The 24477-nt window shown below is 37.9% G+C and overlaps 1 protein-coding gene across 1 annotated transcript in view; it reads right to left on the bottom strand.

Moving 5' to 3' along the window:
* Nucleotides 1-18837, bottom strand: part of prkg1l (protein kinase cGMP-dependent 1, like) — a 28340-nt gene extending 9503 nt beyond the window's left edge. The window contains exons 1-6 of the mRNA XM_016515695.1: nt 18786-18837; nt 18309-18491; nt 15967-16084; nt 15706-15872; nt 9055-9168; nt 1069-1174 (exon numbers count right to left, since the gene is read on the bottom strand). Of these exons, the coding sequence (XP_016371181.1) occupies nt 1069-1174; nt 9055-9168; nt 15706-15872; nt 15967-16084; nt 18309-18486 (683 nt within the window). The 5' untranslated portion in view covers nt 18487-18491; nt 18786-18837. The remainder of the gene's footprint in view (nt 1-1068; nt 1175-9054; nt 9169-15705; nt 15873-15966; nt 16085-18308; nt 18492-18785) is intronic.
* Nucleotides 18838-24477: the final 5640 nt, after the last annotated feature.

Genomic DNA, 24477 nt, shown 5'->3' with positions numbered 1-24477 from the left:
AAAATTAACACGTTTTCACTGTCCACATGTTTTAAGCATTTTTGAAAAAGTGCAGAATTTGTTAACTGTTAATTGTTGTTAACTGCACTTTCTGTTCAAACCTGTTGTTCTTTGACATTTTCCGTGAAATACTGGTATGATCCTTCTGACATCTTTTTTCAGGTCATGACATGAACGTTTCTGTACAGAAGGTTCACACTTAATCTATATCCATCAAGCTCAATATTTCAGCTCTGTTATAGAGGAAAATATCATAGTGATCAAATAATGTTCATGGCACAAAGCACAAGAATAATGTATTGATCGTTTTAAGCCATTTTTGACAACCTACTATTATTAAACCCCAAAACAGTTTGAATGTAACAGGGTTGACAAAGACATCTATGGCTGTTTATTTATATTATATGTATAAATTTCAAATCTAATGTGATGGAGTAAAAGAATGTGATGCTTTGGGGTCAAAATTGATGAATTGCATTTTATTGTATTTGAAGGGGTATAACCGCATGTTTAGGATTAAAGGTTTATGAATCAGCCAATGAAAAACCTGTTGATCACTTATCTGAATTATATATATATATATATATATACACTTATTTTATCTTTTTATTTTAGCTAGAGTAGTTGTCAAAGCAACATTTCTCATTTTCATTAAGATTTATTTGATGTACTAAAATAATTAAAACTGAAAAAAAAAAATCACGATATAGACATATTTTTATTAAAACTTTAACTAAATTTAAAATAAACAGAAAATACAAAACCAAAAAAAATCTATAAGAATACCACAATGATTCTTAAATTACAGTGTGGTCGTTCCCTGTGTCTGTGGTGGTTATGGCCCTAACTTAAATTAAAAAAATAAACAGTGCAAATTTTCAATCAATCAATCAATCAATCAATCATATAAATAAATAAATACATTTCAAAAAGCTATTTAAAAAATACCTAAGCTGAAGGCAAGAATATGCATACATAAAAATATATTTCCTCATTTATTTATAATCTGAGAGGGACAGAAGTGTGTCTTGTAAAGGTCTATGTGAGTATGGTAATGGTGGCATTAACCTGCGCAGGATATGCAGAGACTGTGTGATAGCGGCGAGGCCGTTCCTCTGCATGATCCTCTGAAACACCTGACCCTCCATCACCCACAGCCTGCTGCTCACCAGAGCTGCACACAACACACACACACACACACACACAGAGCAGAGTCTGAGAAGAACTGGATTTCCAACAGTCTGTGAACTCACGTCTCTTTGTTTTGGTGAAACACCAAATACGTGATTTTTTCCTGATGTCTGTGAAGAAGAGAGATCAAAGGAGAGAGCGAGGCAGTTCGGCTTTGGTGGATAGACTTATAAAGACAGAAAGAGAAATTGATATGGACGGTGTGAACTGTGTAAGACAAACAAGTTTGAGATCTCTGTGGAAAACAGCAGAATAACATGGATTGAGGATGATCTGTCATTCTGTTCACCAGCAAACATTATCTCTAAACTCTCATTAATATATTTAAGCTAACATGGGATAAATTAAATTTCCAGGGCAATATATGAGTTGCCAGGCAATGAAAATCATTGTTTGTTTCTTATATCACGTCCAAAGGCCCCTGTGACTTTATATAACAGCTTACATAAACAAAGATCTAATCGTATGATGTTTTATAAAAACACTGGTCAGTTGTTTGACCACAAGACCAATAATATTATATAAAAAAGTTAAAAAGAACAGCATTTATTCAAAATAGAAATCTTTTGTGACAATAAACAATTCTGTTCAAAAGTTTTTTTTCAAAAGTATTTTTTATTTTTGTTTTATGTTTTTGTTATATTGTCAGAAAAGATTTCTATTTTGAATAAATGCTGTTCTTTTTAACTTTTGATTCATCAAAGAATCCTGAAAAAAGTACCACAGGTTCCAAAAAAATATTAAGCAGCAAACAGTTTCCAACACTGATAATAAATCAGCATATTAGGATGATTTCTGAAGGATCACGTGACACTGAAGACTGGAGTAATGATGCTGAAAATTCAGCTTTGATCACAGAAATAAATTACATTTTAAAGCGTATTAAAAGAGAAAACCGTAATTGTATGTATAGTTGAAAAAAGTACTTTGTGTTTCAGGATTTCTGCCTCAGGTGACTCTAAAACACACTGAAAAATTCTCCTCCTGAATAGTGACCTGCTTCTACCAAGTTACAATTTTTCTAAAAAATAGGGAAGAGCTGAAAATAGAGTTCACCCCAAACTCATTCTCTATCACTTCCTGAGACTCTCTTGAATTAGTAATGACACCGATTAATTGACTGTGCTGTCGTTGGGAAGAGAAATACTGCAACCTGTCTCCTCTGCTCTCCCCTGCTACCTCTGTCTACCTCTCTTTTATCTCCTGTCCTTTCCTCTGCGGAATAGCCGAGAATTTGAGATTAATCATTACACAGAAAAAAAAATCCAGAACTGGACTGCAATAAACATCATGAAGACAAGATATGACTCAGTCAATGAAATGCAATTTTTTGGTCAATTAAAATTTTAGAAACCATTGCAGAGCGACACACACACATGGATGGATAAATAAATAACTATTTTGATGGTAATTTATGGATTTTCTCATCTTTTAGTGAAGGGTATGCCTCATGTGTTGTAAAACATCTGTCCACTGGGTTTTAATTAGAGGAAAACATTCAGTTTAACAATGTTTAATGGGGAAATATGTTAAACCCAACCCAGTCTTCTCACGTTTTGATTCCTGACATCTTGTTGCAACCATTTTTTTTTTCAATTCAACCTGATTGTTAAACACAAAAACGTTATTTATCCACTTTTCAAGGTTCTCCCATTTTAGAAAAGCATAACAGCATCATTTTGCAATGTGAGAAGCAGAAAAAGCACTCACAACACGTGGGGTCATTTTCACGGATTTCAAAGCAAGCATATTTTATTTTAATACAGTTTCAAGGCCAGATCAAGCCAAAAAGCCAATCAGGTTTGATGAGTGGGTATTATTATTATTATTTAAGTCATGCTTAACTAAATGATTGAAATGTCTGTGATATCTGTAGAGGTGCCTTTAAGGTGTCCACTGGGTTTTAAAGAGATTGTTTCAAACATATTGTTGTTCATTATGCAACGCTCTGAAATATAGTATCATATTATAATAATGTATATATTAATATTGTAATATTGTTGCAGTGCTCATCTTGTTGCTAAACCAATTAACTACAGTATAGGCAGGTTCCACTAACATTTAAAAACCACAAAGTGTCCAAATATCTTCTGTCCTCATTTTGAACAGCATACTGTATGTTGTTTTATAATGAAAAACATTTTTCTCTCTCTTTCATTAAAATGAATGCCGCTTGATGTAATACGCTTCGCAGCTAACAGGGAATATTCTCAGAATATTGTCAAGGTTCTATTAAAGGGGTCATATGATGCTGCTAAAAAGAACATTATTTGGTGTATTTGGTGTAATGAAATGTGTTTATGCGGTTTAAGGTTCAAAAAACACATTATTTTCCACATACTGTACATTATTGTTTCTCCTCTATGCCCCGCCTTTCTGAAACGCGTCGAATTTTACAAAGCTCATCGGTCTGAAAAGCGAGGTGTGCTGTGATTGGCCAGCTATCCAGTCATTGTGATCCGAGCCGTTTTAGGTAGGTGTGGCTGACTCTTAACTTTTATAAAGAATATCTCTTTGGATTTGAGACTTTAGTCTTTGCAACTTTACAGATCTTCTTTATGCACCAAGAGCTTGTAACACTCCAAAGAGAAAGGACAAATTTAAATCGCACCATATGACCCCTTTACATTTACAAACAGACATTCTTCCAGTAGCGTTAATAGAATATTCATTCAAGGTTATCTGGTCTTCAATAATGTTCTCAAAACATTAACACAGAAACATTTTTTATACATCATTCATGAAATGTTTTTTGAAACATTTTAGCCTTTTTGTTAGACGTTCAGCTGACATTTTTTAAATGTTACTACTGGTTTATTAAGAATCAACATTTCCATAATGTTTGCAAAATTAAAACATGTTTATACAATAGATGTTTTGCACATTCAGAGAACATTCTGAAATAACTTTATTTTTTTATTTCATTGGAACATTAGCAAAATGTTCGAACATATGTGACCCTGTCTGGGAATCTAGGCTAAAGTTTTAAAATCTCTAGATAAAAAGCATCAAAATTTTATTTCAACCATTAATTTTAATCCATGACATGGTCTTACTCAGTCAATTAAAGATATCAAGGCTACATTTTCACAGAATGTTCTTTACATTATGAAGGATGACTTTATGTAGAAAACAGTAAATCACAAAAAAAAAAAAAATACTTTAGCTGGGTTTTCAGAGGCAAGGTCACATATATTTGTTAACTGGTTGATTTCGAGCTTTTCTAATGCAATGACATGTTTACTTGTTTAAGTATGACTTTAATGCCACTGTAATATTGCATTTCCATGAATTTAATTAAGGTCACAAAGCACACATTTTAAAATGCAAGTCACAGAATCCGAGATCTACAAGCAATGGAGGAAACTGTGTTTATCTTTTACTTAGACATATAGAGGCGATCAGGTTAGAGAGTAAAGATCAGAAAAGAAACAGAGAGGTGAAAAAGAGGAGCAAAGAGAAAAAAAGAAAGCAATTTCAAGCTGTCACCAAGCACAAGACCTGAACAAAGCTGAAGAAAAGAGTTGGGGAAAGCTTGATCAGAGGCTTGAAATAAAAGGGGTGAGAGGGAAGAAATAGTCTGAAAATTCAGAAAGAGAGGCTGATAGGGATAAAATAAAAGGGAACTGCGAAAGTGGAAAAGGATATCGACTGAAAGATGAAAACGACACACAATCAAGGCAGACATTCTCTGTAGAAGAAAAGAAACATCTGGAAAATGATCTAACTTGATTGGATCCTCCATTCAGTTTCAATCCATCTTTTTTAGCCTATTCGCTTTCTTTCAGACTTTATTCCTTGCTTTTTTCATTCTATGTCTGGCTATGACCCTCTATTAAAATTAATAGGTCAAGCTGATGCCCCTGTGGCTCAGGCTGGACTCAAGAGAGGATGTGGAATAAGCGAGAGAAGAGGTGTTGAGAGAGTCATAAATCAAAGCATGCTATAGGGGATACACCTCAGATATGAACGTTAATTCATCTATCTGACAAAGATATATTCTTTAGGGTTGGAGGAAGACATATGAAAAAGACATCCTTTACAGAATATAAAGACATTTCTTTACAGAAAACATGCAACTAACATGTTTAGCATGTTCATTTAAAAAAAATCTCACATAACTTACACCTTGCATTTTGATTTTTTTCATAATTGCGACTTATTTCTCACAATTGTGACAATATATCTTGCAATATGACGTCATATCTTACTATGTGATTCCCACAATTGCGACTGTTTCACAGTGCAACTATGTATTTTCCAATTGCGACTTTTTTTCTAGTAATTGTGACTTTATATCTCACAACTGATTTTGTCTCGCAGTGACATTATTTGTAGTAATTGTGACTAAAACTCACAATGTAATTTTTGCATTGTAACTGTATATTTCGCAACTGCAACTTTATATCTCACAATTACAACTTTGTGTTTCACACTGTAACTACATGTAACTATAACTAACTATAATTATAACACTGTAACTACAATTGCAACTTTATTTGTAGTAATAATTGTGACTTTGTATCTCGCAATGTCATTTATATCTTACAATTTCAGCATTGTTTCACATGCACTGTAACTGTATATGTGTTTCGCATTGTAACTTTATATTTCACAATTGCGACTTTATTTGTAGTAACTGTAACTTTATATCCCGTAATGTCACTTTATATGTCACAATTTTGGCAGTGTGTTTTGCTATCTAACTGTATATTTCATAATTGCAACTTTATATCTCGCAATTACGACTTGTGGTTTACAATTGTAACTTTATATTTCACAATTGCGACTTTATTTGTAGTAACAGTAACTTTATATGCCGTAATGTCACTTTATATGTAACAATTTTGGCATTGTGTTTTGCAATCTAACTGTATATTTCATAATTGCAACTTTATATCTCGCAATTACGACTTGTGGTTTACAATCGCAACTTTATATTTCACAATTGCGACTTTATTTGTAGTAACTGTAACTTTATATCCCGTAATGTCACTTTATATGTCACAATTTTGGCAGTGTGTTTTGCTATCTAACTGTATATTTCATAATTGCAACTTTATATCTCGCAATTACGACTTGTGGTTTACAATTGCAACTTTATATTTCACAATTGTTACTTTATTTGTATTAATTTAGATTTTATGTCTCGCAGTGTCATTTTATATCTCACATTTGCGACTTTGTGTTTTGCAATGTACTGTAACTGTATATGTCACAATTCTGACTTTATTTGCTTACTTTTATTTTATTTTACATTTCCCAATTGCAACTTTATATCTCACGATTACGACTTTGTGTTTCACATTGTAAATTAATTTGTACAAATAATTGTTACTTTATATCTCACAATTTCCCTTTACATTTTACAATTGCGTCTTTGTGTTTTGCAATGTACTCTAACTGTATATTTCACAATTGCGACTTTATTTGTTGTAATTGCAACTTTAAGTCTCACATTGTCATTTTATAGCTCACATTTGCGACTTTGTGTTTTACAAAGCAACTGTATATTTTCCAATTGCAACTTTTATATCTTCTTGAATCTTTATTTCACAATTCCATCTTTATTTGTAGTAATAAATGAGACTTTATGTCTCGCTTTATTTTTTACAATTGCGGTATTGTGTTTTGCAATGTAACAGTATATTTCACAGTTGCGACTTTATTTGTAGTAATTGCGACTTTATATCTTGTAATGTCAATTTATATTTCACTTGGATTCTTTAGAATACAGCTAAAATTTTCATTTCAATGAAGAGGTACTTTTTTTTAATTATATTTAAATGGCAAAATTTCTACATATACTTTACATTTTTAGTGTACAGCATCAGATTGATAACTACAGATGTTTCTAAAGAATACATATTTTCTCAAAAGGCATCTAGTGTTGTAAAATCAGAAGGGCCAACATAAAAGATAAAAAACTAACACATAAAGAGATTTAAAAATCACATCCAAATGGGTTTTGTAGATCTGTCCATTCAATACGCAGCATGTTTTGGGGACTCTAGTGTGGCGTGCTGTAGGTTGAGAATTTCTATGTGGATTTTCCTGATTCCTTTGATGTTATATTCCACTGATCTCTCAGAACAGCTTCAGACTAGTGATGGTGGGAATATTCTGATTACCCAGACACGCTCAGAGCATCCCAAGTGGGATTAAACTGGAAAAAACCGACATATGTACTACTACACTCATTTTGTGAACATCTTAGTTGTGAGTGTGCAAACGAATCATTTTCAAATGAGATTTACTATCTCAGCAACAGGAATACTAACAACGGGAATAAATGCACAGCAAATAGAGACTTTTAAGCTCTCCTTCTTCTGAGAAAAAGACCAAGACCTCAGTGATCTCACATCTTATTTAGAGTTTTCAAAGTGATCTCAGTGTCTCAAACTGTGCTCAGATTTGCCAAGACACCAAAGTCTGCAAGTATGCTTTCAAACATTCTCCTAAAACCAAATTATCAGATCTGTACTATCCACATTCATTGTATGTTTCCATACTATGGAAGTTCATTTCTGCCACAGAATAAAAAGAAAATAAATAAATAAAATAAAAGAGGTAATTGTGACTTTTTAATCTCATAATTCAGACTTTTTTTTCTCCCAGTTCTGTGAAAAGAAATTCAGAATTATGAGATATAAACTCGCAATTTTTCTTTGAATGTTGACTTTACATCTTACAATTCAGTTTTTTTTTTCCACCATGGAATTACATGGAATTGTATATTTCACAATTGTCACTTTATATGTCACAAATGTGACATGTAACTGTATATTCAATTTGATTAGATAAACTTTATTAATCCCTGGAGGGAAATTAAATTGTCATAGCAGCTCAGTACATTCAAAATACACTCAAGTGCAAAACAAACAAACAAAAATTTTGACTTTGTCGGTAGTAATAGCAACTTTATAACTCATAATGTCATTTTATATATCACAATTGCAACATTGAGTTTTGCAATGTAACTGCATATTTCACAATTGCAACTTTAAATTTAGTAAATGTATATCTCGTAATGTTACTTATAGCTCATAGTGTCACTTTATAGCTCACAATTGCGACATGCATTTTGTATGTATCTATTTTGCCATATTTTAATTGCAATTTTTGCAATTTACGACTTTGTCTCACAACTTCACTTTATATCCCATAAATGCAACTGTTTTGCAGTGTAACTTTATATTTTGCAATTGCAGCTAGTTTATTTCTAGTAATTGTGATATTGTGTTTCACAATGTTACTTTATTTCTTACGATTATCTAAGTAAAAATGTAAAAAAAATGTAAATGCGACTTTTTATCTCGCAATTTGGACTTTTTCTAACAGTTCTGAGAAAAAAAGTCAGAACTACGAGATATAAACTCAGTATTGTGATACACTCGCAATTCTGACTTTCTCTGAATTCTGACTTTAAATATTAAAAAAAAATTTGTGTCGCCATGGATTTAAAAATTTAAAAAAAAGGTCATTGCATCTTTTCATTTTAAAATTCAGAATTTTTACCTTGCAATTCTGAGTATATATCTCGCAATTCTGACTTTTAAAAAAAATTATTATAATTTTTTTTTTTTTATCCCATGGTGGAAACAAGCTTTTATACTATACTCTTACTCTGTCTCAACAATTGTCTTATTTATTTAAGGAGGTTTCAGTGAAACACAGTTTATAGTTACAGTAAATAAAAGTAAAATATTCCATTAAGCCCTCTAAGTTATAAAGAGTGACCTCTGAGCAATACAGTTTTCCTTCTGTGTGTTTCTCTTTAGCTGACGTGTGATAAGGGATGAAATGAGCAAATGTGTGTGTTTGTGTGTGTGTGTGTGTGGATGCACACATGTATGTCAATACCTGTGACAGTAGTGGAGCAGGTGTGGTTATGAATGAGGGCCAGTTCTTCAAACATCATCCCCGGCTCAATGATGTGCAGCCTCTGGCTAGCCCTGGATGCCTCCAGTTTTCCCTCTGTTAACACACACACACACACACACACACACACACACACACGCGTCATCTACAGCTCTCAAGGTTGGCAGGAGTGACAGGTGTTGAGCGGCAGCGTGACTGTCACATAGACAGATGATCTGACCCATCACAGATTAGGCACGGAGATGCTCAGAGCCCAAACAATCCGGCACATCAGCACAAATACTGGCCTCCTTTAACAAATCACGGCTGGAATTAGCACAGCTCACGGACAAGTATTGATGAACACTTTAATGGATGGTAATAGATCAAACTCCTGCTCCTCTCTATCCTTTTATTTCACTTGCAACCTGGGTGTTTAGACATGCACTGACATTTTAAAACTCATTTCGCCCCACATAACCAGCAGGAATGTTTTCTTTCTGTCTTTCCAGAAGCAGGTCAGTCTCACACTTCTCCTGCTACCTGCCTGGTCCTGCAAACACTATGGGAGGTGCATACTAATTAATGTGCTTCAGTCAGAGACAGGGACAGACTGAACGAGTGTCTAAAGTACACTTGTAATGTTAGTCAAGGTTTCTGGCACCAACAACATTTTTATGACTATTTTGCACCTTCTCTTTAAAGGATTAAACAGAATGTGTGTGTGTGTGTGTGTGTATGTTTTGTTTGTTTGTTTTTGTTTTTTGGCTACTGTATCTTTAAGAATTCTGTGTGAAGTGACCTGCTTGTTCTTGATTTCAGCTGGACTAAAGCACTGGCACAATTTTTGTAAAGTCAGACTAACATATATGGATAATGAAAATGTAACTTTGCTTCCTTCAGCATGTATAAAAACAAACTAAAATGTACATGCATATATAGATACTTATGGAAGCTGGTTTCGGTCACAGGATAAAAAAATAAAAAAATAGAAAAGGTCATTGTGATTTTTTTTTATCTCACAATTCAGACTGTCTCGCAATTCTTAAAGTCATAAAGACATAATTAACTTGCAATTCTGAGAAGGAAAGATGGAATTGTGAGATAAAAAGTCACAACTACTTTTTTATTTCGTGGATAAAGAAAAAAAAGAAAAACATAATTGGGAGATATATATTTAGAATTCAAAAGAAAAAAAGTCTGAATTGCAAAGAAAAAGAAAGAAGTGTCCTTTGCTCACCGAGGCTGCATTTATTTGATCAAAAATATTAATATTTTTTATAAAAATATATAATCTTATTCCTATAATAGCAAAGCAGAATTTTGCTGCTGATTTGCTGCTCAAGAAACATTTCTTATTTTTATTGATGTTGAAAACGTATTCGGTTACTTACGTAACCTCGGTTCCTTGAGATACGGGAATGAGTACTGCGTCTTGCTAAAAGACGCTATGGGAAAAAGTCTTTTTTCTCCTGAACTAAAGCTTTTTTTCAATCACGCAGTGTAACTGCACGGCCATTGGTTCGTGCAGCGTATTAAAAACGAACCAATGGCTCGGCAGTGGGGCCATCTTGCTATATAAGCGGGCGCTTCGACCACAGGATCCTCAGGTTACTTCGACTGAAGCGACGACTGAGTCGTGCAGCTACATAGCATGGCTAGCAATGCAGTACTCGTTCCCGTATCTCATGGAACCAAGGTTACTTTAGTAACCGAGTACGTTCCCTATCGATACTTCACTCGTACTTCGTATTGCTAAAAGACGCTATGGGAACCCAGTACAATCACGCTGTGCTATGGTAGAGGAATGACTGCATAATATAACCTCCTTAAGCATCTAATGCCCTTAGGAAAGTATAACAATATTCTCCAAGGCTAAAACGGGCTAAACTCACAGAGGTCATGCCCGGCCTGGGTAATCGTTCCAGAGGACTCGTACAACTTCGGCACTCCATTGGCCAAGAGCATACAAGTAAACCGACCTGAAGAGCTTGAGCATGTTACGGTCAAGGACTCTCTGTCAGAACTGTTTTGCATAATGCAAGTGTGTGCCCACTTAAGCAGAAAGGACCCTGGCCTGCAAGGCCGGAACGTCCAGGTTATAAAACATAGCAAATGTGGATGGCAAGGCCCAGCCGGCCGCCGCACAGATCTCTGTAATGGACACAGCACTAGACCATGCCCAAGACGAGGCGATGCCTCTGGTGGAATGGGCTCGTGCTCCGATGGGGCATTGCAGGCCCGAGGATGAGTATGCTAGCATAATGGCGTCTACTATCTACCTAGAAAGCCTCTGCTTCGTTACTGGATGCCCTTTGGTGCGGTTACCGAAGCCAACAAAGAGTTGTTCCAAGCATCTAAACGGGGCGGAACGCTCAATGTAAATCCTCAGAGCTCTGACAGGGCAGAGCAAGGATAACTCCCGGTCCTCTTCAGAGGGAGGAAGCGCAGAGAGCGCGATGACCTGCGCTCTGAATGGAGTGGAGAGCACCTTGGGTGTATAACCATGCCTTGGTTTCAGGACGACCTTGGAGTTGTTGTGCCCGAATTCCAGGCAGGCAGGGATAACGGAAAGCGCCTGCAGGTCTCCTATTCGCTTTACCGATGCTAGTGCTAGAAGCAGAGCAGTCTTTAGCGACAGTGACCGAAGGTTAATAGACTTTAGTGGCTCAAAAGGGGATCCCATGCAGGGACAGTGAGGGGGCGAGGCGGATTCAGCCTCCTGGCCCCCTCTCAAGAAGCGGACAACTAAGTTGTTCCTGCCCACCGATTGGCCCGCTATAGGGGCATGGGAGACCGCTATAGCTGCTACGTAAACTTTGAATGTGGATGGGGAGTGTCCCTTATCCAGCAGCTCTTGCAAGAAGGACAAAACCACTGATAAGTCAGAGGTAGACGGGTCTTCACCACGGTTTAGGCACCAAGTGGAGAAAACAGACCACTTAAGGGCGTAGAGGCGTCTTGTAGATGGGGCTCTAGCCTCCAAAATCATGTTTAACATGCGCTCTAGGAGGCTTGTAGGCTCCCGTCGAGCGGCCAAAGGTGCAGAGCGCACAGCTTGGACCGGGGGGCCATATTGTCCTGTTCACTTGAGAGAGGAGATCTCGTCTCAGAGGAATGGGCCAGGGGTCTGCGACAAGCAGCCGAGTTAGCTCTGACAACCAAAGTTAGTTCTTCCAGAGGGGGGCCACCAAGAGAACCTTGTGCCCCTGTTCCCTGATTTGCCTGATTACCTGCAGGATCAGGGCGATCGGGGGGAATGCGTAAAGGAGGAGGTTGGGCCAGTCGTGGGCCAACGCATCCCTGACCTTCGAATAATAAATTGGGCAGTGAGAGTTGTCTTCTGAGAGGTCTACCTCGGCCTCGGCCTCGCCAAAGATCTCCCAAATTCTCTGAACCATCCACTCTTCTGATGGGACATTGCTCCCTGATAACATGTCAGCTCCTTGGTTCAATTTGCCCGGTATATGCACCGCCCTCAGCGAGCGCAGGTTGAGTTGAGCCCATTCCAGAAGGCGCTCTACCAGAGTGAAGAGGCGCTTCGAGGAGAGGCCTCCTTGGCGATTTATGTAGGACACCACAGACATGTTGTCCGAGTGGATTAGCACATGGTGTCCCCTTAGGTCTGGCAGGAAGAACTGACAGGCCCAGCACACTGCTAGCATTTCCAAGCAGTTGATGTGAAGCCCTTCTTCCGCTTTCGACCAATGGATGAAGGTCGGTTTGCCCTCACACAGCACCCCCCAACCCATGTTGGAGGCATCTGTCGTGACAACCTTTCTCCTGCAAATCATTCCCATGGCCACGCCCTGTTCCATCCAGCGAGAGTTCTTCCAAGGGGCCAGGGCTGTTACACAGGTCTGGTCCACCCTGATACGCAGGCGTACGTGACGTCACGCATGGGATGGAACCCGCGGTTTCAGCCAGCGCTGAAGGGGCCGCATACAAAGCAGGCCCAGCTGTAGTGCTGGTGACGCTGTGGCCATGAGGCCCAGCATCCTCTGAAACATTTTGAGAGGGCAAGTGGCACCGATCTCAAAGGAGGCTGCTAGTTTCTGCATGGTCAGAGCACGTTATGGCGCGACTACCGCTCTCATCTGAGCTGAGTCGAAAACTGTTCCCAGGAACAATAGTCGCTGGCTGGGGGACAGCGTGCTTTTGGCGAAATTGACCCTGAGTCCCAGGCACTATAAGTGGCTGAGGAGGAGGGTCCTGTGTGATATTAATTCTGCCTCCGACTGGGCCAAAACGAGCCAGTCGTCGAGGTAGTTGAGAATACGGATTCCCATTTGCCTTAGACGGGAAACAGCCGCATCCATGCACTTCGTAAAAGTGCAAGGAGCCAGAGACAGTCCGAAGGAAAGGACCGTGCACTGATACGCCACTCTCTCGAAGGCAAATCTCAAGTATCTGGATCTGGATGTGAAAGTATGCGTCTTTCAGGTCCAGAGAAAAGAACCAGTCCCCTGTGCGAATCTGCTTCAGCGTAGTCATCCTGAACAACCTTTTCATGAGGGCGCGATTCAGGTGTCTGAGATTGAGGATGGGCCGGAGACCGCCATCCTTTTTGGGGACGAGGAAGTAACGAATGTAGAAGCCTGACTCGCTCTGAGCTGGAGGAACCATTTCTACAGCTCCCTTTGCCAGCAGATTCTTCACCTCTGAGCGCAGAACATGAGCGTCCTTGCTTTGCACCGAGGTGGAGACCACGCCGCTGAAGTGCGGGGGTCTTCGAGCGAATTGGAGTGAATAACCTCATTGTATTATCCCCATAACCCATTCTGACACTCTAGGGATGGCCTGCCAGGCCTCGGCCAACCTGGCAAGGGGTTGGATCAGTTTGAGTGACTGGCTGCACGGGGGCAGGGCACTCGTGAGAAACGGAAGAGGAAATTTGCTCTCTTTTTGAAAATGTTTGTTTTATTTTTCCCGCTATAACAGCGGGTGGTTGCTTGGGCGCTTGAATGGGCCCAGAATTTGCAACAGACACATTTACCTCTGCACCCGGGGTTGAACGGGGTGATAGGAGGCTTAAGAGAGGCTGCTTGGGGGGTGGTCCAGCCGTAGCGAGACTTGGCCCCCTCCTCTTCCTGTCCTGCAGATCAGGAAGACGCCTGAGGCACCGGGTCCAATGCTATCTTGGGTCGGGGTCCCTGGCGCTTAGGAAAGGGGTAGCGTCTGGCTGAGCGGGAACACCCTTGTGTCTGCTGAGTCTTAGCAGGCTGAGCGGTGGGGTCGGCAGGTGCAGGCTTCATGGGCTGCTGAGTCTGCGTAGGCCGACTAGGAGCAGCTGCAGAGCTGGAGCGCTTTGGCAGGAAGTGTCACATGACCTGGGACGACTTCTGTGCCTCCGTAAAGCTCTCAGCGAACCCTCAACCGCCGGTCCGAAGAGGCCGGTGGGGGAGATCGGGGCGTCAAGGAAGGGGACCTTGTCCGCATCCTTGATCTCCGTCAAAGTAAGCCACAAGTGGCGCTCGAGCACCACAAGGCTGGCCATGGACTACCCGATTGCAGAGGAAAAGGCGACGGATCAGTCGAGCAGAGAGGTGGCTGGGTCCTACTGCGAGGCATGTCAACGGCGAGCAGGCTTCTGGGATCAGCAGAGAGTGTAGTCGTCGTCGCTGAAGGAGAAGAAATCTGAGGATCCTGTGGCGAAGCGCCTGCTTATATAGCCAAGGCTTCAGTTCAGGAGAAAAAAGGCTTTTTCCCATAGCGTCTTTTAGCAAGACTCCGTACGGCTGAAGTATAGATAGGGAACTGTTGTGCTGCTTCATATTTTGTGGAAACCATGAGATAAATTTTTTCAGGATTCTTTGATGAAAGTTCAAAACAACAGCATTTATTTAAAATAGATTAAAAAAAATAGTTGTCAGTTTTGATCATTGCTGGATAAAAGTATTCATTTCTTTCAATAAATAAATACATAAAAATCTTACTGACCCCAAGCTTTTGAACTCCCTCGAAAAATAAATAAATAAATAAACCATACTAATAAATAAATAAATAAATAAGAGTGTCTGGATCTGGAGTTTATTTAAATTTTACTCTGATTTTGTATTTTATCACAAATTGTTTTGTCACATATAACAGCTTTTGCAGAGAAACTATTATTAATCGACAGGGAAGCACAAAGTATACTTGAGTTAAAACCAGACCCACAAACCTGTAAATGCTGTTATTCATTTCAAATGCAAAGAGGATGTTTACATAAAATTCTTAAAAGCACAGTAGAAAAATTATTATATGAATTATATTATATTATATTATATTATATTATATTATATTATCAAGGGGATATAACTACACTAATAGTCAAATGCGGCCATGATGATTGTGATTTATATGTAAACTGAATGTAAAGAGCTGAAGGGTAACTAGAAGCCGAAAGCAAAAGACAAACAGTACCAAAACATAAGCACATCTCACTGCAAACCAGAGAGAGTATTAAAGAGCCACAAAAATCAATTATTCACAATATGCCTGGAGGCTTAACTGGACCTCGGCTAATAATGAGTGACTTTTGAGCACTGGGTTATAAAATACCCATGTAAGCACTGGGATCTGTGAATGTTCAGACATGCTCACAGATCAACATGCAGTATGAGAAGTATTATGAGGCGAGAGTATCTCTTTCATTCTCACACTCTTCCTCACCTTCAACTATATATGCCTGGGTCCCATTATCCCCTTCCTGGACAACACTCACACCCTGTTTGAGCGTCATGGGATAGGCAGAATCCACCAAACACCGCATCTGATCCCTGTCTAGATATTTCATACACTCATTTTCTGCCAGAGCCGATTCTATCAGCCGCTGTGACCTGAAAGAAATAAAGATAGATAAAGACTTACACTGGGGAAATGTAGCAGTATAGGCAATAAGGGGATGAGTTGAGATTGTAGGCAGGTTCTTACTCTTGACTCTTGCTGTGGCTGATTGGTGGGTTTTGTAAGACTAGTTTCGGCTCCAAGGTAACTGGTTCTGTTAGCAGAGCTTTTCTCCTCACTCTCAGGGAAGAAACACGTTGTTGACCTAAATGCAAATGAAATGAGTGTAAAGATGAATAATACAATGTTTTTATAAGATTAAAAAAGACTGGGTTGTTACCTCTGAACTGTGCGTAGATTGCTGATGCATAATGCATATAAAAATAAAGTCAGATTTGCTTTGTCATAGATTATTATGATTGCACTAATGTGTTTCTGAACATTTGGAATTGTATTTAATTTAAAACTCAATTAACATAAATTTCAAACAAGATTTGATTGCCATTACATCGATATGTTTCAAAAAAGTTGACGATAGTGTGGAGGGGCAACAGAAACAACAAAGTTGAGATGACAGAGTTAACAAAGTTCGACTATACGCAAATGCAAAGTGATGCAGCAACCACCGATGCAAAAAATGGCAACTGAGGCCCTGTTTACACTTGGAAATAAGAAGTTTCTGTCAATCTGATCACAAGTGGACGACAGTAAATACAGGTGTAAAATGTTTTGAGCTTGTCCACTTTTGACTCTCGGAGATAGTTGAAAATGCATTCAACCGGATTGCTTTCATTCTCAAATGCATTCAAACAACCACAAAAGGTTGCCTACTGACCTGATACGTAATCACTGTGTGATGTGTTGTGAGAAACCACACCAAAACAAGCTATTCATACTTTTCTACCTTGTATCAAAACACACACTAATTTGTTCGTAATCTGTGTAACATGGGTTCATTTAGTGAATATTACTCATAAAATGCACCATCCATCTTGGAAGAGTCATTTACACTGACAGTCATTTTCAGTGATCACTTATTTTCAGAGAGAGCTGACAATATCCAATGACAAGCAACAGAGACTTGGTGTTGATACAAAGTTGTACAGATATGACTACTATACAAACGAGCAGCAAATTGACAGTTTTTGGGATAGTTGCCTCAGAAATGAATATTCACCCTCATATTGTTTTTAAAACTGTATGCATTTCTTTATTTGGTGGAACATAAAATAACATATTTAGAAGAATGTTGGGAACCAAAAATAAAAAATTGGAGCCCATGAACTATAACTGTATGGAAAAACACACTGAAACATTTTTCAAAATATAATTCCACAGAAGAAAGTTATGGCCTTTTGTATGTCGTAAGAGAGAAGTGAGTCATATCACAGGAATGGCAGGTAAGTTTATAATATTTTGATTAAAGATTATGAGGTCAAAATGGAAATAGGAATATATATCCAAGGATGAATCGTTCACAGTGACATGCATTGAGAAAATAAATAAGATCAAATTTGATTTCATGCTGACGGACTTGTGCGCTTCAAGTGGAGTCGGAAATACTGTAATTAGGTTTCATTTTCTTTTAACTTGTCCTTGTTACAATATGATTATGCAATTAAGCATGCACATTTATGTACATATAGGGTTAGTGGCAAGCATAAAAAATTATACTAAATTTTTTTTTAATTTAAGTGGTTGCAATCAATTTATTTTTAGCTACATTTAAATAAACAAATTTAGCTGAAAGTTAATCAACTAAATTTGTTTATTTAAATGTAGCTAAAATAAATTGATTGCAACCACTTACCTTAAAAAATTTGTAAATTCAATGAATCATTTTTTTTAGTAGCCTACATGTAACATGTAACAAGGGCACTCAATTTAGATGACACACAAGTTGCTGATTTGCAAAATGGAGGAAAAACGAATCTATAATATAGATAATATAATGTAAGCTATATAGGCCTATCAATGAGCGGAAAGCAAGTCTGTAATAAATGTTGTTAATCACTCAACTTTCACAGCTTGACATTTAGTTGTGAGAGGCTACTGTGTATGAATAATAAGTGATAGAAAGGAATTTACATCCTTTTAATTCAGACGTAGTTATTTTTGTTCACAATATAATTCTTTTGCTTTGTTTATGCTTCTTCCATGTTAGCCTAGTGGAATTTCGCCGGGGGGGAAAGTCCATTGTGTGTATGATAGAAATGTTTGAAGCACAGCTCACACAGAAATTACTTTCAAACCAAACAACTTTCTGTTCGCCTTTGCAGAGTATTTGCCTGAACTCCCGATCAAAATAACTGGATATGATAACTATTTCTTGAGTAGCAACACCTATACGTGCGCGACCAGTTATTGAATCTCAAAAAAAAATAAAAGAGTAAATGCACCTTTAAAATCACATTATAAACGGGGGAAAATATATATTTTACTACTCAAAAATTGTATTTCTGACAAATAAAATAAAGCGCTTTCCGTACCAGCTGCTGAGGCGCCAGGAGCGGAGAGCCGCAGACGGTCGAGCTCCCCCTGCAGGCGGCGGATCAGATCGTCTTTAGCGTCCAGCTCCAGCTCCAGCTCGTCGATAAGAGCATCTCTCTGCCGTAACTCCTCAATCTTCAGCTGAAGTGCGAACTGAAGATCTCTGAGAGTCCCCATCAGCCCTGCACAAGGGGACACAGAGAGGGACTGATGGACCTTTACACAATAGTAAAGTGTGCGCCCGCGTTTAACGAAGTGAGATAACCAAACAAATTCAATGGAAAGATATTAACGGCAGACAAAACTGAAGTTGCTCTGCACTTATTTAGAGAGTCTCCGAAGCTCATTGACTGTAATATTAACAGTGCAACCAGCGCTGCATTATAATCCAAATAGATTAAGCCACAACAAAACCAATTTCGTTAATTTGTTTAAATATCGCATTGCAAATAAGGAACATCTGAGAAGACATTTACCTGAATAATATGGGCAAGGAACATGTGGAATACAAACAGACCGAAAGCGATTTCCCCTCTGGAATGATGGAGCTGGTCAGCTTTAGGAATAACGTACTGAAGAAAACCAGAGTGTGAATGTTTGAATCATGTCTCCACCGCACGCGCGCTGAGAGAGAGAGAGAGAGAGAGCGAGAGAGAGAGAGAGAGAGAGAGAGAGAGGATGTGGGCGGGGCTAGATTACATTCACAGATAATTAAACACAACTATGACCATATTGTTCTATGAGTTGCAATGCAACAAAATACACCGTTTTCATTGCATTCAAGCTCGGTTGCACTAAAGATGATTTATCAATGACTATGCCGACGACATGTAGCATTATAGCATAATTTATAAAAAACTAGGACATTTTATAATTAATTACATTTTCAGAAATGAGCTTTTGGCTCGATTACTTGATCTTACAAAACACAACCTTTTAATAATGACTTAAGTTGTTGTTGGTTTGTGTTGTTTGTGTTTTATAGGCATAACGTTAGCTATGTTAATAACCCAGTAAAAGATTATCGATTGATTGATTGATTGTTTGATTGAAAGAGGTTGTTTAAATATACAGTTGGATAGTTTCAACTAAAAATGCGAACCATATGCGAACCGTTCATTCGCATATGGTGTTTTGGGGTCTTAAAACGATACGTTATCATCTAAACTACGAAAACGTGAATTTGTGAAAATGGTGACCGCATGTAAATGCGTATTAGGAATTTAATTAAAGTTGATTTCAATTTTGTAATGCAAACTATAATTTCTTGTATTTTGTTTTCTTGGGTTTTTGGGGTGTTTTTTTGTGACATTCAGCATAAAGCGTGTATGTAATTGAAAGTCTGCAGATTATAAATATTTGGGTTTGTCACAAGCTTTTAACACTCCACGTTCTCACCTAAAAACTAGAGAAATACACTGCATCAGGACAAAACATGTATGTAAAAACATAACTCTTCTAGACTAGTTTGTAAAATCACAGTAGAGGAGACAAATAATGCTATAGAGGAATGATTAGGTTTGATCAACCTAAAAAGTTTTTGCAACTTGCTCTTAATTGATTTGAGAGTTTGAGAGACACTGTGAGCATCATGTTCTTAACATATACAGCGTGTCATACACACGTTTACCAGCCCTGCTAAATTCCTGTGCCTACTGATTCCATTGTGCAAACAAACAACTGTACAGTCCATTTTCTCTAATGCAAAATGCAGCTGCTTGTAGATAAAAATACTGTAATTACAAACAGCTTAGCACAGCCAAATGCTCCCGAATCAGGTGACTCCTTTGTGCTTGAATTATTTTTGTGTTTAATGTTTGTATTTCTTCTATTTGTTTCCACAGAGGCATTAAAATCAGGAAAGTTGCTGAATAGTTGCTGATCTTTAGAATGAGAACAAAATAAGTGCCTTCTTCATTTAGTACAAGATGCATTATGTCAAGATTACTGTTAAAGGCTGCAGATTATTTGTTTCCTGACTGGGAGGAATCTCTGTTGTGTGTGTGATGGAGAGTTGAAAAACCCAAATTTGTGAAAACTGTGATGTCATGTGCATACATATTACATGTTCAGTCTATAGTATGGACTATACACAGTATAGAAATGTGCATCTATACAGGTGTGTAGTGTTTCTTTACAAAGTGACATCGCCAACTACTGGCCTGGCATGCATAATACAGCATTTTTTAGATGGTTTTGCGGATTATAGCACTTGCATTACTCTTTTGTTGATTTTGATTGCTTCCATTGTCCTCAGTTGCTTCGGATAAAAGCGTCTGCTAAATAACTAAATGTAAATGCAATGTAAATGTAAGGTTAGGTCTATGTTTTTGGACAGTAATGTTGATCCAGGATCAACAAAAGATGTTAATCCAGGAACATATCAGCTACTGTAAAAAAGAAAAGAAAAGGCATATTTAGCATAGTTTTTGTTACGACCTGTCATTTAACTATTAAAAGTCATTTCAAATTTAGATTCGGAGTCTGGATCTGGAGAATTATGGACAGTGAAGTGGTTCTGTTTCCATCAATTTTTTTACATTTAGATGAAGACTTCAAATATAGCCTACATGTGTTAAGCACAACACCCAACTTAAAAGCAGAGTTCATTGGTCAACTCATTTGCATTATATTGTTTCACCTGTTCACTTGTTCGAGTCAGCACGTCAAACAGTAATGCAGACGCTAATAAGGGTGTGCTACCAATGCTATAGTGTGCATTTACACAATGTATACGTTTTTCCTTTGCGATTTTTGGAAGGTTTCATGTACAGATGACAACGTTGTCAAAACAAACATAACTACTAAAAACACTGTATTATGCATGCCGGTATTTGGCAATGTCAATGTCATAGGTTTATATTTTATTAAAGCTCAAAACCAATATACAGTCAGTAACAGATAACAATGCCTATAGACTGAACATGTAATATGCAGTCACATGGTGTCACCGTTTTCATAAAATTTCACACTTTTATATGGAGATGTTCTTGTTAACGGTGTTTTCAAAAGCCTTTTCAATAGGACCCCAAAATGTTGTTGCCATGTAAATGAACGATCAAAATGCATAAAATGGTGTCATTTAAACGCCTCTTATAGGTTAAGTGTATAGGCCTACGTTACACGCCAAAGATGTACCACAAAACAGAAAAGTTTTTCCTTTGCATTTTTGAAAAGTTTCACATACAGATGACAACGTTGTCAAAACGGTTCACACGGATTAGCAAAAACGATTATTTAACCTTGTAGGCCTATAATGTATGCCAGGCCAGTAGTTGGCGATGTCACTTTGTAAAGGACCTCACACATGTCTATAGACTGAACATGTGCGCATGCACATGACATAATCATTTTCACAAATGTGTCATTGTACACAGAGATGAAACCGGAATTGTTTTCAAGAACTTATACACTTTGAAAGTTTGCGTTTTCAGGCCCCCAAAGCACTGTTGTTGGTGTTGCGTAAAGTTAGGGTTATTTGTTTCAGTTTTATGTAACTTAGGCAGGTAGCACTGTGATTGAGATGACCAATGAAATCTTTAGAGTCGGCTGCAGGCGTGGTTTGCGCTTCAGGAAAAAAAACAGTGCGTTCCAAACGGGATATATCGCCCTCTGAAGGGCACTCCGGAGTGAAAACAATCATGGCCGACATATTGAAGGGTCATTCCAAACCAAAGTGCTCAAAACTGGCCACTTCAAAGGGCCCTTCGGAATGAAGGATTTCGAAGGGTACAACTGATGGACACTTGGGGCTCCCATGATCCTTTGCATGATGACGGCGCCTCGTGATGATGACGCAGAAGGGCACTTCAAGAAACTGAATATAATCTATTGTCTACCTCATATGTAGAGAAAGGTTGTTAAAAACTCGGGATACATTTTATGAATTTGGGGACAAGGCCTGTAAATTGTTAGCTTTTCAGGTTCGTCAATCAAATAATTGGAAAACGATCACTCACCTCAGGACCTCATCAGGCTCTCTGTTATATTCTTTACAAGATATTAACAATAGCTTTGTCCAATTTTTTACTGCTTTATATACCTCAGAATATCCTAATGATTCAGTAATTCTAGACTCCTTTTTTACAAAAGTGAATCTACCAACTATAAATGTCAATCTTAACTCTGCCCTTGGCAAACCCATAATACAAGTAGAAGTAACAGATGCCATTACAGCAATGCAGAGTAGTAAAGCTCCAGGGCCGGACGGCTTTCCTATAGAATTTTATAAGAAGTTCTCCACATTACTAGGCCCCCTTCTTGTAGCAGTATAACGAATCTTTTGTTAATGGAACCCTTCCTCCAACACTCACACAAGCTTCAGTCTCAAGGATAAAAAGGATCCTACTCTTTGTGAGTCTTATAGGCCAATTTCACTATTGAATGTTGATTTTAAAATTTTAGCCAAAGTCCTTGCAATGCGTATAGAGAACGGGATTAAGCTTCTGAAAGATTTATTCTGTAATAATACTTTTTTGCTCCTTTCAGGAACTTCAAAGTCGTTTTGCCTTGCCTAGAACTCTTTTTTTTTTTAGGTTTTTGCAAATCAGAAGTTTTATAAAGAAAGTTTTTAATTATTTTCCAGTGCTACCCCCTTCCTCACCCATTGCAATGTTACTTGATCTAAAACCAAACAGTAAGGGGCTTATTTCATCTATATACTCTATTATATCCACTATAGATCCACAAAATTTAGACAGTATTCGAGTGGTCTGGCAGAGTGAATTGGGCATAGAATTTACAGAAAGGGAGTGGGCTGATATCCCTGACCAGGTGCACTCTTCATCTCCTTGTGCCAGGCATGGACTTGACCAATTCAAGATACTTCATAGACTTCATTTTACTAACTCAAAGTTAGCTAAGATTTTATCCTAGATTTATTATACAGTTGATGAAAATAATTCAGAACAACAGAATCACATCTGCTTCCTCTTGATCCCAGTGAATGAACTGAATGAAATACAGTTTTCCTCAAGCGTTCTCCATCAGAGTCATGAGAAACTCTACCTCACTGATCTGCTCAGAGGTTTTCTGTTCAATGCTCTGCTCTTCTCTAAGATCAGGAATCAAATGCATGACATGAGTGTTTTGTGATTTACACAAGCTTCAGTCTGGATCCAACCCTTACGAAGATCTGAGATAACCGAACAGCTGAGAAGAGATGATGCCAACCCCTCAGAGGAGCTCAGATGATGCCAACCCTGAAACAACATACAGAACTACCACATTGTGCTATAAGTTTGATTGCATCATATAATAATTGCTGTTAATAGTGTTCATCGTCTGTTTGATTACGTCTTTAATTGATTTTTCCGTACATTTCTGCCATATGTACATTAACTGACAGTCACCACTGATAAGCTACCTCTAAATATTGTTAGTGCTACCACCCCCTCCCCACCCCTTATTTATTTTTATTAGTGATGTTGTAAACAGTCCTGTGAAAGTGTATGTATATAAGCAATAATTGTTTTTTTTCTGTCTCTATGACTATGATTATTAATATTGTATGCTCCTTTGTTTCTCCTCTTTCCTCTTTCTCTTAATAGATTTATTTTAATCTCTCAGCCTTTGGCATGGAAAAACGGCTGATAAACTGGATAAGTGTGGGTTAATTTGATGTCTTTGTGTCTGTACCGATCACTTAGATCATTTAGATTGTGCGTTAACCTTTATATATGTATACATACACACACACATATATATATATGAATGGGGACAGGATGTTGAGAGGTTAAAAATTGTTTATAGCTTTTGTACTATTATTGTGAATTTATTGTAATCAATGTCAAAACAATAAATAGAGTATCCAAAAAAAAAAAAGAAAATGGAACGCAGGGAAAGTCAGGCATTTTATGTTGGGCAGGTCATCTCATGGAGGCCGCCATGTAAAGAAATGGAAACTTTTGCATGATGCTTCACCCACCTGATTTGAGTCAGCACTACACTACACAAACTACAACAATACAATCTGCATAAAGTGGAATTATTGCTAGAGCAGTTTACTGAATGAGATGAAATGTGAAGTGTGATGTTAAAAGTCGCTTCGTAATACTACAAGTCACCATCAACCATCAGAGTGCCATATTCACCCAGCAACAGAAAAAGAAAATTTATGATTGGTTAAAAATATGTTTGAGGGCGGGGTTTAGCTCATCTGTTGTCCCG

The sequence above is a fragment of the Sinocyclocheilus rhinocerous genome, unplaced genomic scaffold (assembly GCF_001515625.1).
Source record: "Sinocyclocheilus rhinocerous isolate Xijiao unplaced genomic scaffold, SAMN03320098_v1.1 scaffold1198, whole genome shotgun sequence".
Taxonomy (NCBI): Eukaryota; Metazoa; Chordata; class Actinopteri; order Cypriniformes; family Cyprinidae; genus Sinocyclocheilus; species Sinocyclocheilus rhinocerous.
Note: the sequence above shows the minus strand (reverse complement) of the source record. Positions and strands in the feature narration are given on the sequence as shown.